This window comes from Rana temporaria, chromosome 1 (genome assembly GCF_905171775.1).
Source record: "Rana temporaria chromosome 1, aRanTem1.1, whole genome shotgun sequence".
NCBI classification, from domain to species: domain Eukaryota; kingdom Metazoa; phylum Chordata; class Amphibia; order Anura; family Ranidae; genus Rana; species Rana temporaria.
Window position 1 is genome coordinate 40,174,329 of NC_053489.1, and position 16,882 is coordinate 40,191,210.

A 16,882-nucleotide genomic window follows, 5' to 3' on the forward strand; every position below is an offset into this window, starting at 1 on the left:
ATTTGTTATATAAATACGTTTCTTTGCACCACTTCCTGGATTCCCTGCATGCTTTGCACTTTTTCCTCATTTCTAAGGACTACATATCTCATGGTGTCTTGCTTATCTGCAAGCTATGATTCCTGTACTGACTCCTGAAACTCCTCCTCTCAGCTCCTCTGTGGGTCAGAAGGCAGGCTCTATGTAATGTGTGATACAGCAGTGCCTCCTACAGGACATAGTGACTACTTGCAGTCTGTGCTTTTCTGTCCAGGTGACAATGGCATCCATTTTTTGTACTGTTGTCACCGGGACAGAGAAATTCTGAGCCTGAAGGCTATAATTCATTGGTGTAATGAAGCCCTTCCATCATTCTATAGTATGGTTTTATATTTTTCAAGTGTTTGTTTTTAAGTATTCTTACACCTCTTTATTTTTCCTAGCCCAAGCCGAGGATTTTTTCTACACCTCACAGGGAGGCGAAACGGCCATTGATGGAGTGGATGATGCTGATGACTTTGACAAAACGAGACAAGCTTTTACACTTCTGGGTAAGCATGAAATATTGACGGCTGTATAGGCTCCTCAGGTTTTACATCTTTAACCACTTGCTTACTGGGCACATATACCCCCCTCCTGCCCAGGTGAAATTTCAGCTTCCGGCACTGCGTCCCTTTAACTGACAATTGCGCGGTCGTGCGACGTGGCTCCCAAACAACATTGGCGTCCTTTTTTTCCCACAGGTAGAGCTTTCTTTTGGTGGTATTTGATCACCTCTGCGGTTTTTATTTTTTGCGCTATAAACAAAAAAAGAGCGTCAATTTTGGAAAAAAATCAATATTTTTTACTTGTTGCTATATTAAATAGCCACATTTAAAAAAAAAATCAGTCTAGGTCGATACGTATTCTTCTACATATTTTTGGTAAAAAAAAAAGAAAAAATTGCAAGCGCTGGTTTGCGCAAAAGTTATAGCGCCTACAAAATAGGGGACAGAATTATATTTTTTTTACATTTTTTTTTACTAGTAATGGCGGCGATCTGCGATTTTTTTATTGGGACTGCGACATTATGGCCGACACATCGGACGCTTTTGACACATTGTTGGCACCATTCACATTTATACTGCGATCAGTGCTATAAATATGCACTAATTACTGTATAAATGTGACTGGCATTAAAGGGGTTAACACTAGGGGGTGAGTAAGGCGTTAAATGTGTACCCTGCATAGTGTTTCTAACTGTGCAGGAGGGGGGTGACTGGGGGAGGTGACCGATCTGTGTCCCTATGTACAAGGGACACAGATCGGTCTCCTCTCTCCCTGACAGGATGTGGATCTGTGTGTTTACACACACAGATCCATTTCCTTGTCTCTGTAACCGCCAATCGCAGGTGCATGGCGGACATCGCGGCCTCCAGGTACGCGCATCGGCATCTCAGTGATGCGGTGGGCACGTAACCCAAACTTGGTATGCAGATTAGGATATATGGCTTTTCATGAACTCAACTGATCCCTATACTTCTTCAGGGTCAGAAAGTGTTAGGCCCCATACACACGGGAGTATTTATCCGCGGATACGGTCCAGCGGACCGTTTCCGCTGATAAATCCTCTCGAGGATTTCAGCAGATTTTAATGCGATGGAGTGTACTCACCATCGCATTGAAATCCGCGCCGAAATCCTCTGGCGATGACGTGTCGCGCCGTCGCCGCGATAATGACGCGGCGACGTGCGCGACGCTATCATATAAGGAATTCCACGCATGCGTTGAATCATTGCGACGCATGCGGGGGATCCCTTCGGACGGATGGATTCGGTGAGTCTGTACAGACCAGCGGATCCATCCGTTGGGATGGATTCCAGCAGATGGATTTGTTCTGCATGTCAGCGAATATCCGATCTGCTGGAATCCATCCCAGGGGAGATATATCCGCGGATAAAGATCCGCTGGCGTGTACACACCATAGGATCTATCCGCTGAAACCCATTTGCTGGGATTTATCTGCGGATGGATTCTATGGTGTGTATGGGGCCTTAAAGTCAGAGGGTCACCATTATGGCTTTTCCTAACCCTAAAACCAACGTACCCCAAAACTATAATTACTGCAGAATAATATTATTTCATTGTTTCATGGAAAAATTAGACTAGACCTTTCACAATGTGTGGATCACATTGTACTTCTGGATGAGTTGACATGTAGAAGATTGTGGCACTATAAAGCCACATACGCACGGTAGGACTTTTTGACAACAAACGTCAAAATTAGCAATTTTTTTAAAAAAAATCCTACCGTGTGTACGCTTCATCGGACAAACTTTTTCGGTTTTCATCGCTCTGCAAACGGACAAACTTTTCGGCAACAAAAGTCCTACGGTGCAAAGTCCTATCGTGTGTACAGAAATCCATCGGACTATACGCATGCCCAGAACCAATGTTAAAATCAACCAACAATAGCAGAAGTTGACCAAAGGGTGGAGGTAAAGAGCAAAAAAGAGCAGAAAAACCACGTGATGTTGGGAAAGTTTTGAAAAAGTTTGCAGAAAAGTCCTACCTTGTGTATGCTATGGGTGTGCCCGGCCAAATCCACGGAAAAGTTTGTTTAAAGTCCGACCGTGTGTACAGTAAAGCTATCTACAGATACAGGATAGAGGTTCTATGAAGCTTCCTTTCATAATCATGCATGTTTGAATGAGAAAAGTGTGCATGTTTCTGCCTTGGGAGTTCAATGTGCTGTATGGTATATACTCCAGACCTCTGCACTCTGTACAACATGGTGTATATACTCCAGACCTCTGCACTCTGTACAACATGGTGTATATACTCCAGACCTCTGCACTCTGTACAACATGGTGTATATACTCCAGACCTCTGCACTCTGTACAACATGGTGTATATACTCCAGACCTCTGCACTCTGTACAACATGGTGTATATACTCCAGACCTCTGCACTCTGTACAACATGGTGTATATACTCCAGACCTCTGCACTCTGTACAACATGGTGTATATACTCCAGACCTCTGCACTCTGTACAACATGGTGTATATACTCCAGACCTCTGCACTCTGTACAACATGGTGTATATACTCCAGACCTCTGCACTCTCTACAATGTGCTGTATAGTATATACTAGAGACTTCTGCATTCTGTATACAGTGTTTCAGATTACACTTCCCAGACCTCTGCACAGCTTGCTGTATGTTACATGCTCCAGATCTCTGCACTCTTCACAATGTGTTGTACAGACTGGCTCCATCTTCCCACCAACTCCGACCAGCTTCCCTGTCCCTGCTGAAGAAAAGCATCCCCACAACATGATGCTGACACCAGGGGCAGACTGACAACTCATGGGGCCCCTGGGTAATTTGAGATTTTGGGCCCCCCGGACAATAGGAGATTATGGGGTCCCCAGGCAATATTTAAGTTTATTTTGCAAAGCAAATATACAAAAATCAAATACTTTCAACAGGGTACATTCTCTGTACTGCGACGCAGCGCATAAATACACTACATATCAATACAGTTCCAAGCATACAATTAAATTACATTCATTCAACCCATTCTGCGGTATGAGGCCTGATGTGTTGCGCAGAGTTGTGAAACCCCGAAACATCACATCGTGCATGACGCCGCATTACCCTGAAAACAGTAGTTCAAAAAAGCGTGTCAAGAAATGTCAATGTCAGGGGGAAGGGGAAATCTTCAGACGTCCTCTTCCTCCTTAAAGTCCATCAAGGTATAGTCCCTCAGCAGACTGAAGGTCAGTCTGCGACAGTCCTCGATGGACATCCTCTGCCGGTGGTGTACGCGGCGGTTCCTGGCGTACCATAAAGCGTCTTTAAAGCAACACAGCACCCGCCAGGCACTGTCAATGTCCTCCTGTGAATGAGTTCCACAGAAGAGTCCGTTTAACACACCAAAGTGTGTAATAGCAGTCTGTGGTACAAAGTCCTTAAGTTCAGGTTCCAAGGCCGTCAACAGGCCCTGTGCAAAGGGGCACTCCCAGAAAACATGATATGATGTTTCCTCCTGGATGATGCAAAAGGGGCAGTGCCTGTATCTGCACAGGTTTCTGGCATGCAAGAATGTCCTGAGTAGCAATCCCCCTTGGATTGCCATCCATTCCTGATCTTTGTGCCTGTTGGTGAGTCTTTGCAAGTGGCTGAAGGGAGGCCTGGAATCGACTCCAAGATGTCCGATGCTCTGATCAACTTGTAGATAGTTTTTGGCTTCCACAAGTCGGGCTTAACTCCATGCAGTCCCAGCTCCTTGATGAACTTGAAAGTATCCAAGTAATACCATGGAGCATCCCAGTTGTAGGTGATGGAACTGTCCCATTTGTCCCATCCAAGAGACTTCCAAAGAGGCAGGAGGAAAAAACGGGACATGGAGTTACCGCCATGAGTCCACAGTTCTGTCAACCAAAGTCCTGCGGATGCAGTTACAGGCAAAGAACACCCTCAGTAATGTGGCGATGTCGGGCACGCCCTTACCGCCCTTGAGAGGTTCCTTGAACATAACAGTCCGCTTTACTCTGTCCATTTTGGAGTCCCAGATGAAGTGAAACACCGCCCTGGTGATGGCCTTGCAGGTGTTGTCCCGGGGGGGGCCAGACCTGGGCGAGGTACTGCAACACAGGGAGAATCTCGCTGCGGAGTACCAGTGTTTTCCCTTCGATGGTAAGTTCTCTGTTGCTCCAAAGTCCAAACTTCTGTCTCATCTTAGCCAGTCTTTCCTCCCAGGACTTCAGGGCTGCGCCCTCCGCTCCAAACCAGACTCCAAGAATTTTGATGAAATCCGCTTTGAGGCTGAACGGTATGGGTGCAGAAGAAGGCAGGAACCACTTTCTGAAGAGCATGACTTCCGACTTCCCGCAGTTGACCTTTGCCCCTGAAGCTTGGCCGAAGTCCTCGCACGTCTGGACGAGTGTGTCGATGGAGCGCTGGTCGGCACAGAACACCGTCACGTCATCCATGTAGAGCGAGCACTTGACCTCCCGTCTTTCCGGTCCTGGTGCGGTAATCCCCCTGATCTCTGGGTTCCGTCTGATGCTTTGGGCGAATAGCTCTATACAGCAAACAAAAAGCAGAGGTGAGAGAGGGCAGCCTTGTCTGACCCCCGAGAGAACCTCGAAGGGGTCAGTTTTCCAACCATTTACCAGCACCAAACTACAAATGTCTTTATACATTACATTCACATACGAACAAAACAGTTCCCCAAGACCAAGCCTGCGCAGGGTTCTGCACATGAACTCATGGGAGACACGGTCAAAGGCCTTCTCCTGGTCAAGACTGACCAGGGCCGCATGCACACGGCGGTCCTGGATGTACTGGACCGTGTCCCTGACAAGCGCGAGGCTGTCTGCAATCCTTCTGCCAGGAATGCCACAAGTTTGATCCGGGTGGATGATCTGTCCGATGACAGATTTCAGCCTGTTGGCCAAAACCTTGGCGAGGATTTTGTAGTCCACGTTCAAAAGAGAGATCGGACGCCAATGTTTCAGGTCCGATCTCTCCCCTTTGCGCTTATACAAAATCGTGATCATCCCCTCTCTCAGTGAAGGAGGCATTCTACCCTCCACCACCATCTCCTCGTACAGCTCGAGCAGGTCCGGGCCCACGAGGTCCCACAGGGCTACATAGAGCTCAACTGGGAGACCATCGCAGCCCGGGGTCCTGCCCCGCCTAAAGGATTTAGCGGCAGAGTGCAGGGGGCGTTGACGGTCGATGAACCTGCAGGATCAATTTGGTTAGTGATACCTGACAGGAACCTGTCGGCTGCCTCCGAGTCCGTTTCTTTCGGGGAGTAGAGGTTGGTGTAGTAGTCTTCAACTACTTGCATTACAGCCTCCTTCCCCTTCTGGAGAGTTCCGGTCTCGTCACGCAGTTCAGACAAGGGAGTGTGTCCTGAATGGAGTTTCCTGAAAAAGAAAGCGTTACACTTCTCACCTTTCTCAAGATTCTCCACCTTGGCACGGAAGACAATGTGCCTGGATTCTTCCTCAAAGTACCCTTTCAGGCTCTTCTTGGTGTCCTCCAGGTCCTGCCTAACGTCCCAGCCGCAGTGGTGAAGGTCCTGCAGGGACTGCAACTCACGTTGCAGTCTCCTGAGTTCCTTCTTCCTTGCACACACTTGCTGTCGTCCCCTTGCCTAAAAGAAGCTGCGCAGCTTAACTTTCACAACCTCCCACCAATCACTTACCATTCCGAAGAATCTCTTTTCCTCCGTCCAAGAGGCATAGGCCTCCCGGAGTTCCCCCATCAATTCCTCATTTTCCAGCAGGGTGGTATTCAGCTTCCAGGAACCTGGTCCGTGAGCAAAGCTCTCGCCCAGTTCACCCCGAAAGTGAATGGCCCTGTGGTCAGAGAAAAAGCAGGGGATCATGAAGAACTCACGATGCTTGACTGCTCTTGAAGTGAGCACAAAGTCAATCCTGGAACGCACAGATCCATCGGGTCGGCACCATGAATAATTCATGGTACCTTGCCCTATGGATCCCACGGCGTCCCGTAAGGATGCCTCCGAGATCATCTCCTTGAGCAGTTTAGAAGTAGCATCAAGTTTTGCGTATATGCTAGAACTGCGCCCATCCTCCTCTATCGGACAGTTAAAATCACCGCCGATCACTACTGCTCTGGTGGTGACAAGTTGCGTCCGCAGGATCTGGAAAAGTTCCAGGCGCGCATTCGTATCTGGGGGGGCGTACACGTTGATGAGCCTAATTGGCTCTCCCGCCCATGAGCCATCTATGACCAAAAGACGGCCACAGACAAGCTCATGGATGGAGTCAACCGTGAAGCGTCCCCCCCTGATGGGGTCCCCAGGCTATAGATTATGGGGCCACACAGTATACACACACACACATACAGTACTCATACACAGTATACACACACTGAGAAGGTACTGGAGAGGCGGGGCAGCTATAATCTTGGGATTTTTTGACCAAAGGGATGTTGGTAAGGGACATTTCAGGGACAGATGTAAAAAAACACAGATTTTTTACATACTGTCCCTGGTTTTGCTTAGGCCGGCAACCCTGATGGGGCCCCCTAGTGGCATGGAGCCCTCAGGCAGTGCCCGAGTGCCCAAATGGTCAGTCCGCCCCTGGCTGCCACCACCATGTTTCATGGTAGGGATGGTGTGCTCAGGGTGATGTGCAGTGTTAGTTTTCCGCCACACATAGGGCTAGATTCAGCAAGCAGATACGGCGGCGTATCTCCAGATACGTAATTTCAAATCTGCGCCGTCGTATCTTTACGCCGATTCTCAAAGGCAGATACGTTAAAAAAATAGGCTTCCTCCGCCGACGTAACTTGAATATGGCGGCGTATAATTGTGTGCAATTTTACGCTGGCCGCTAGGGGCGCTTCCGTTGTTTTCGGCGTAGAATATGCAAATGACCTAGATACGCCGATTCACACACGTACGTACGCCCGGCGCAATTTAGTTACGACGTTTACGTTAGGCTTTTTCGGCAAAAGGTTACTCCTGCTATTAGGAGGCGCAGCCAATGTTAAGTATGGACGTCGTTCCCGCTTCGAATTTTGATTTTTTTACGTCGTTTGCGTAAGTCGTTCGCGAATAGGGCTGGGCGTAATTTACGTTCACGTCGAAACCAATACGTCCTTGCGGCGTACTTGGGAGCAATGCACACTGGGATATGTACACGGATGGCGCATGCCCTGTTCGTAAAAAACGTCAATCACGTCAGGTCATCATACATTAACATAAAACACGCCCCCTCATCCACATTTGAATTACGCGCGCTTACGCCGGCCCCATTTACGCTACGCCGCCGTAACTTAGAAGGCAAGTGCTTTGTGAATACAGCACTTGCCTCTCTAACTTACGGCGGCATATCGTAAATAACTTTCTTCTTGCCACTCTTCCATAAAGGGCAGATTTGTGGAGTGCACGACTAATAGTTGTCCTGTGGACAGATTCTCTCACTTGAGCTGTGGATCTCTGCAGCTCCTCCAGAGTTACCATGGGCCTCTTGGCTCTTTAATACTCTCCTTGCCCGGCCTGGTCAGTTTAGGTGGACGGCCATGTCTTGGTAGGTTTGCAGTTGTGTCATACTCTTTCCATTTTCGGATGATGGATTGAACAGAGCTCCATGAGATGTTCAAAGCTTGGGAGATTTTTTATAATCTAACCCTGCTTTATACTTCTCCACAACTTTATCCCTGACCTGTCTGGTGTGTTCCTTGATCTTTATGATGCTGTTTGTTCACTAAGGTTCTCTAACATCTGAGGGCTTCACAGAACAGCTGTATTTATACTGAGATTAAATTACACACAGGTGAACTCTATTTTCCAATTGTTCCACTAGATTTTAGTTTAGAGTGAAATGGGGCTGAATACAAATGTACCCCACACACTTTTCACATATTTGTTTGTGAAAAAAAAAATGAAAACCATTTATCATTTTCCTTCCACTTCACAATTATGTGCCACTTTGTGTTGGTCTATCACATAAAATCCCAATAAAATACATTTACGTTTTTGGTTGTAACATGACAGAATGTGGAACATTTCAAGGGGTATGAATACTTTTTCAAGGCACTATATGCTGCATTTATTTTTAAGCTTTCTTAACCACTTCCCGACCGCCGCATGTATATGTACGTCCACAGAATGGCACGTACAGGCAAATGGGCGTACAGGTACGTCCTTGCCTTCTAGCGGGTGGGGGGTCCGATCGGGACCCCCCCGCTACATGCGGCGGTCGGATTCCCTCGGGGAGCGATCCGGGACGACGGTGCGGCTATTCGTTTATAGCCGCTCCGTCGCGATCGCTCCCCGGAGCTGAAGAACGGGGAGAGCTGTGTGTAAACACGGCTTCCCCGTACTTCACTGTGGCGGCGTATCGATCGAGTGATCCCTTTTATAGGGAGACTCGATCGATGACGTCAGTCCTACAGCCACACCCCCCTACAGTTGTAAACACACACTAGGTGAACCCTAACTCCTACAGCGCCCCCTGTGGTTAACTCCCAAACTGCAACTGTCATTTTCACAATAAAGAATACAATTTAAATGCATTTTTTGCTGTGAAAATGACAATGGTCCCAAAAATGTGTCAAAATTGTCCGAAGTGTCCGCCATAATGTCGCAGTCACAAAAAAAATCGCTGATCGCCGCCATTAGTAGTAAAAAAAATAATAATTAATAAAAATGCAAAAAAACTATCCCCTATTTTGTAAACGCTATAAATTTTACGCAAACCAACCGATAAACACTTATTGCGATTTTTTTTTTTACCAAAAATAGGTAGAAGAATACGTATCGGCCTAAACTGAGAAAAAAATAAATTTGTATATATGTTTTTGGGGGATATTTATTATAGCAAAAAGTAAAAAATATTGCATTTTTTTCAAAATTGTCGCTCTATTTTTGTTTATAGCGCAAAAAATAAAAAACGCAGAGGTGATCAAATACCACCAAAAGAAAGCTCTATTTGTGGGGAAAAAAGGACGCCAATTTTGTTTGGGAGCCACGTCGCACGAGCGCGCAATTGTCTGTTAAAGCGACGCAGTGCCGAATTGTAAAAACGCTTTTGGGCATTTAGCAGCATATTGGTTCCGGGGCTTAAGTGGTTAAGAGATGAATTATAGAAAATTATGCCAAAAGCAAAAGTAGTTTTTTTTATCATGTAATTGAAAGTGATAGAGCAAATTGTTGGGTCTTGCTGAAAAAGAAAAGTTGGCTGTTCATGACTGCAGGGCAGGGCAGGTCTCTTATGTAGAAAAGCCTTTTAGTTTAAAATGCCTGAAGCTACGAATTGGAAGTGACATGGAACATATGAGATGTGAGAGTAGTGTGCTGGCATGAGGTGCATTCAATGCAGCTTTTTGATGGAGCGTTCTGTCTGCGACCACTAATGTGCTTGTTGTCGGGGCAGCATTACATGACGCCTGCCACATCAATAAACTATGCAAAACTTCCACAGCTTTAACCACTTCAGCCCCGGAGGATTTGGCTGCTGAATGACCAGGCCGTTTTTTGCGATTCAGCACTGCGTCCCTGACAATTGCGCGGTTGTGCAATGTTGCACCTAAACAAAATGTACGTCCTTTTTTCCCCACAAATAGAGATTTCCTTTGGTGGTATTTGATCACCTCTGCGGTTTTTATTTTTTGCGCTATAAACAAAAAAATAGCCACAATTAAACAAAAAAACAATGGGGCAGATTCACGTACCTCGGCGCATCTTTCCGCCGGGCGCAACGTATCTAAGATACACTATCCTCAAAGAATTCACGCCCCAAGTTACGGCGGCGTAGTGTATCTTTGGCGGCGTAAGGGCGCAGAATTCAAATGGATGTAATGGGGGGCGTGTTTTATGTAAATACGCCTTGACCCGGCGTAAACAACGTTTTTTTTTAATGGCGCATGCGCCGTCCGTGGGGGTATCCCAGTGCGCATGCTCGAAATAAAACCGGAACAAGCCAATGCTTACGACGAGTGACGTCATTCTACGCAAATCCCTATTCGCGAATGACTTACGCAAACAACGTAAAAAATTCAAAATGCGAGGCGGGAACGACGGCCATACTTAAAGCGGGAGTTCACCCAATTAGGGTTTTTTTTCTCTTTTCCTCTTAGATGGATGCTCGTTTTGTCTCGGGGAATCGGCTAGATATGATCAGTACTTACCGTTTACGAGATGCATCCTCTCCGTCGCTTCCGGGTATGGGTCTTCGGGAGCGGGCGTTCCTTCTTGATTGACAGTCTTCCGAGAGGCTTCCGACGGTCGCATCCATCACGTCACTCGTAGCCGAAAGAAGCCGAACGTCGGTGCGGCTCTATACTGCGCCTGCGCACCGACGTTCGGCTTCTTTCAGAAAATCGTGACGTGATGGATGCGACCGTCGGAAGCCTCTCGGAAGACTGTCAATCAAGAAGGAACGCCCAGTCCCGCAGCCCATACCCGGAAGCGGCGGAGAAGATGCATCTCGTAAACGGTAAGTACGGATCATATTTTAAAACAACTAGCCGATTCCCCTAGACAAAATGAGCATCCATCTAAGGGGAAAATGTGTTCTCTATGGGTGAACCTCCGCTTTAACATTGAGTACGCCTCATAATAGCAAGGGTAACTATATGCCGGGAAAAAGCCGAACGCAAACGACGTAAAAAAATGCGCCGGACGTACGTACATTCGTGGATCGCCGTAACTACCTAATTTGCATACTTGACGCGGAATTAGACGGAAACGCCACCTAGCGGCCGCCGAAAAAATACACCTAAGATCCGACGGCGTACTAAGACATACGCCTGTCGGATCGATCCGAGATGCAGTCGTATCTTGTTTTGTAGATCAAGAGATACGCCGGCGTAATTCTTTTGTGGATCTGCCCCAATATTTTTTTCTTTTTGCTATGATAAATATCACCAAAAAATATATTAAACTTTTTTTTCCCTCAGTTTAAGCCGATATGTATTCTTCTACATATTTTTGGTAAAAAAAAAAACGCTATAAGCGTTTATTGATTGGTTTGCGCAAAAGTTATTATAGTGTCTACAAAATAGGGGATAGTTTTATGGCATTTTTATTATTATTATTTTTTTACTAATAATGGCGGCGATCTGAGATTTTTATCGGGTCTGCGACATTATGGCGGACACATTGGACACTTTTAACCACTTAACCCCCGGACCATATTGCTGGTCAAAGACCAGAGCACTTTTTGCGATTCGGCACTGCGTAGCTTTAACTGACAATTGCGCGGTCGTGCGACTTGGTCCCCAAACAAAATTGGTGTCCTTTTTTCCCCACAAATAGAGCTTTCTTTTGGTGGTATTTGATCGCTTCTGCGGTTTTTATTTTTTGCGCTATAAACAAAAATAGAGCGACAATTTTGAAAAAAATTATTATTTTTTACTTTTTGCTATAATAAATATCCCCCAAAAATATATAAAAAAAAAGATTTTTTTCCTCAGTTTAGGCCGATACGTATTCTTCTACATATTTTTCTGAAAAAAAAAATCGCAATAAGCGTTTATTGATTGGTTTGCGCAAAAGTTATTAGCGTCTACAAAATAGGGGATAGTTTATGCTATTTTTATTAATATTATGGTTTTTTTTTACTAGTAATGGCGGCGATCAGCGATTTTTATCGGTACTGCGACCTTATGGCGCACACTTCGGACACTTTTGACACATTTTTGGGACCAGTTGCATTATTATAGCGATCAGTGCTATAAAAATGCATTGATTACTATAAAAATGTCACTGGCAGTGAAGGGGTTAACACTAGGGGGCAAGGAATGTTAATTATGTTCCCTAGGTGTGTTCTAACTGTAGGGGGGGTGGACTGACTTGGGGAAATGACTGATCGCTGTTCATACATTGTATGAACATACGATCAGTCATTTCTCCCCCTGAGAGGACCGGGAGCTGTGTGTTTACACACACAACTCCCGGTTCTCACTCTGTAACGAGCGATCGTGGGTGCCCGGCGGTGATTGCGCCTGCCAGACACGCGCGTCGGCACAAGGGGCGAGCAGGGGGCGCGCACACCCCTATTGGCTGAAATGCGAGATGACATATAGCTACGTGATCTCGCGCAGCCGAGCCGACCTGCCGCTATATAACTGCGGCGGCTGGTCGGCTAGTGGATAAAGCTATTTTGGGAGCATTATCATTTTTACAGCGATCAGTGCTATAAACATGCACTGATTACTGTATAAATGTGACTGGCAGGGACGGGGTTAAGCACTGGGGAGCGAGGAAGGGGGTTAAGTGTGTCCTAGGGAGTGATTCTAACTGTGTGGGGGCTGGGCTACCTGTGACAGGACAGTGATCACTGCTCCCGATCACAGGGAGCAGACGATCAGTGTTCTGTCACTAGGCAGAACAGAGAAATGCCTTGTTTACACAGGAATCCCCCCGTTCTGCAGCTCTGTGACCCGATCACGGACATCGAGTCCGTGGGCACGGTCCCGGAGCACTATGCCGCTATTTTAGGACAACGTACAGGTACGTTGCCTTGCGCAGCTGTGCCATTCTGCCGACGTATATCCTCCAGCAGCGTTCGGCAAGCAGTTAAAAATGTGTATTGAAAAATGCACCTGGAATATGCAAACAGCCACCTGCATAGGTGTGAACCAGGCCTCAGGCTGCATTCATACCGGAGTATAGCGCTTTACTGGCGTTTTTATTTGAGAGTTTTTTTGCGTTTTTAGAAAAGTCAGATGCTAAATGACTGTTACTTTAACTTGTTTCTCTGTGCTGATCTTTCCGCAGGTGTAAAAGAGTCTCATCAGATGACTATATTTAGGATCATCGCCTCTATTCTGCATCTGGGGAACGTGCAGATCCTTTCCGAGCGTGATGGAGAATCCAGCAGTCTGGAGGTGAGAAATTACAAGTCAACTGTATTTTTATGTACTTTTAAGTTTTATATATTTATATCTGATAGATATCTGGTATATATACAGTTGTGCTCATAAGTTTACATACCCTGGCAGAATTTATGATTTCTTGGCCATTTCTCAGAGAATATGAATGATAACACAAAATCTTTTCTCTCTCTCATGGTTAGTGTTTGGCTGAAGACATTTATTATCAATCAACTGTATTTACTCTTTCTAAATCATAATCACAACAGAAACTACCCAAATGACCCTGATCAAAAGTTTACACACCCCAGTTCTTAATACTGTGTATTCCCCCCTTCATCATCAATGGTCCGGATTCAGAAAGAATTGCGCTCTATTTGCGGAGGCGCAGGGCAACGATTTTGCCCTGCGCCCCCGCAAATATTTTGCGCTGCCCTCGATTCACGGAGCAGTAGCTCCCGTAAATTGCGAGGGCGCGCCGGCAAAATTGCCCGGCGTAAGCGCGCGCAATGTAAATGATCCCGCCGGGGGCGGGAATCATTTAAATTAGGCGCGCTCCCGCGCCGAGCGTATGCTCCGTCGGGAAACTTTCCAGACGTGCATTGCGGCAAATGACTTCGCAAGGACGTCATTTGCTTCAAAGTGAACGTGAATGGCGTCCAGCGCCATTCACGATTCACTTACGCAAACAACGTAAAATTCGAACGTCGCGACGCGGGAACGCCGGGTATAGTTTAGCATTGGCTGCCCCTGCTATTAGAAGGGGGCAGCCTTACGCTAAACACGCCGTACGGAAACGCGCAACATTGTGAATCGGCGTAAGTATGCAATTTGCATACTATACGCTGACCACAATGGGACCGCCCCCTAGCGGTCATCGCAAGAATGCAGCCTAAAATCTGCGTGGCATAAGAGCCTTATGCCACGCAGATTTTAGGCTGCAGTCGGCGTAACGAGTTCTCTGAATCAGGAGAACTCGTTATGCCGGCGCAAGTCAGCAATTGCGCTGCGTAACTATGGTTACGCAAGCGCAATTGCTTACTGAATCTGGGCCAATGACAGCTTGAAGCTCTTTATCTTCTCAGATGGTAAATCTGACCATTTTTCTTGGCACAAAGCCTCCAGGTCCTGTAAATTCTTGGGCTGTCTCGCATGAACGGCACCTTTGAGATCTCCCCAGAGTTGCTCAATGATATTGAGGTCAGGAGACTGAGATGGCCACTCCAGAACCTTCACTTTATTCTGCTGTAGCCAATGACAGGTGGACTTGGCCTTATGTTTTGGATGATTGTCATGTTGGAATGTCCAAGTAGGTCCGAAGCTCCGTGACCGCGGCCGCGGGACCCACAGACCCGATCGTTGCTGGAGTCCCGCGATCGGTCCCCGGAGCTGAAGAACGAGGAGAGCTTTGTGTAAACACACTTTCCCCGTTCTTCACAGTGGCGCTGTCATTGATCGTGTGTTCCCTGATATAGGGAAACACGATCAATGACGTCACACGTCCAGCCCCGCCCCCCCTACAGTTAGAAACACATATGAGGTCACACTTAACCCCTTCAGCGCCCCCTAGTGGTTAACTCCCAAACTGCAATTGTCATTTTCACAGTAAACAATGCATTTTTATAGCATTTTTTGCTGTGAAAATTACAATTGTCACAAAAATGTGTCAAAATTGTCCGAAGTGTCCGCCATAATGTCGCGGTCACAAAAAAAATCACTGATCACCGCCATCAGTAGTAAAAAAGTTTTTTTTAATAAAAATGCAATAAAACTATCCCCTATTTTGTAAACACTATAAATTTTGCGCAAACCAATCGATAAACGCTTATTGCGATTTTTATTTACCAAAAATAGGTAGAAGAATACGTATCGGCCTAAACTGAGGAAAAAAATCGTTTTTTTTAATATATTTTTGGGGGATATTTATTATAGCAAAAAGGAAAAAATATTGCATTTTGTTTCAAAATTGTCGCTATATTTTTGTTTATAGCGCCAAAAAAAAAAAAGCAGAGGTGATCACATACCACCAAAAGAAAGCTCTATTTGTGGGGAAAAAAGGACGCCAATTTTGTTTGGGAGCCACGTCACACATCCGCACAATTGTCAGTTAAAGCGACGCAGTGCCGAATCGCAAAAACTGGCCGGCTCCTTTACCTGCATTTTGGTCCGGGTCTTAAGTGGTTAAGGGAACCAATAGGATCTGGAAATAATTGAAATCTCTGGATTGACTGATTATTATCACATGTGGTGTACAGCAGGGCTCGACAAACCCCGGGCGCCAGGTCGCAATTGCGACTAGAATTAGCGACCTGTGCGCACCCCCCCTCCCGATTGCGTTGGGCCACACCGGCCGATAATTGAGGCCGCGGCTTTGCGGACTTCTGCAGTCCTATGGTTCCTTCTGGAATCTGGTGCCCTCTTGTGGTGACTGTTGGTATGACAAGACAACCAGCAATGCTAATGGAGCTTCCAGCTAATGGAGTTTCCATCTCCTTCCCTGTACTTAGAAGTTAGAACCCCCAAACATTATATATATTTTTTATTCTAACACCCTAGAGAATAAAATGGCAGTCATTGCAATACTTTCTGTCACACCGTATTTGCGCAGCAGTCTTACAAGCGCACTTTTTTTGGGAAAAAATACACTTTTTTTTTTATTAAAAAATAAGACAACAGTAAAGTTAGCCCAATTGTTTTTATATTGTAAAGGATAGTGTTACGCCGAGTTAATTGATACCCAACATGTCACGCTTTAAAATTGCTTACGCTCGTGGAATGGCGACAATCTTTTACCCTTTAAAATCTCCATAGGCGACGTTCAAAAAATTCTACAGGTTGCATGTTTTGAGTTACAGAGGAGGTCTAGGGCTAGAATTATTGCTCTTGCTCCACCAATCACCGTGATACCTCACATGTGTGATTTAAACAGCGCTTTCATATGCGGGCGCTGCTCACGTATGCGTTTGCTTCTGCACGAGAGCTTGGCGGGACGTGCAGCTCTTTGGCTCCTAACTTTTTTAACTGACTCCTAGATTCCAAGCAAATTTGTCAAGCCCTGGTGTACAGTCACCTCTGATATGTACGTATTTATCGGCGTACAACACGCACCCTAACTTCAAGAGGGGAGTTTCAGGAAAAAACTTTCCACAGTCCCCTGCGTATAACACGCAGGCAGAGTTTACCCTCTATTTTCAGGGTAAAAAAGTGAGTGTTATGCGCCAATAAATACAGTACTTTTTCATCATACATTTCCTACAAATTTTTCATTTCCTACAAATATAAAACACGGTATGTGATAAAGTTTTCATAGTGGATCCGTAACAGTAAGCAACTTTCATTCAATTAATTGACTTTGTGTTATCAATCGCCGCATATTGATGGCGGATTGTCCGACAGCAATTGATTAGGAGAAATACTTGTGCCGCAATAAATTTGTCACCTCTGTTGTTAGCGCTGTAAAAGTGACATTTCACTGAATTATTACCCCTAGAAATTGTCCTGATTGTGATATATAGTGAGCCTCACCCCAGACACTGATAGGGCTTTATTGTGTTCTA

The 16,882-nt window shown here is 45.9% G+C and overlaps 1 protein-coding gene across 2 annotated transcripts in view; it reads left to right on the forward strand.

Annotated features, from left to right (window-relative positions):
• MYO5B (myosin VB) overlaps positions 1-16,882 on the forward strand; it is a 414,634-nt gene that overhangs the window by 224,345 nt on the left and 173,407 nt on the right. For both annotated transcript variants that reach the window (XM_040336856.1, XM_040336864.1), the window contains exons 8-9: positions 423-530; positions 13,231-13,340. In XM_040336856.1, the coding sequence (XP_040192790.1) occupies positions 423-530; positions 13,231-13,340 (218 nt within the window). The remainder of the gene's footprint in view (positions 1-422; positions 531-13,230; positions 13,341-16,882) is intronic.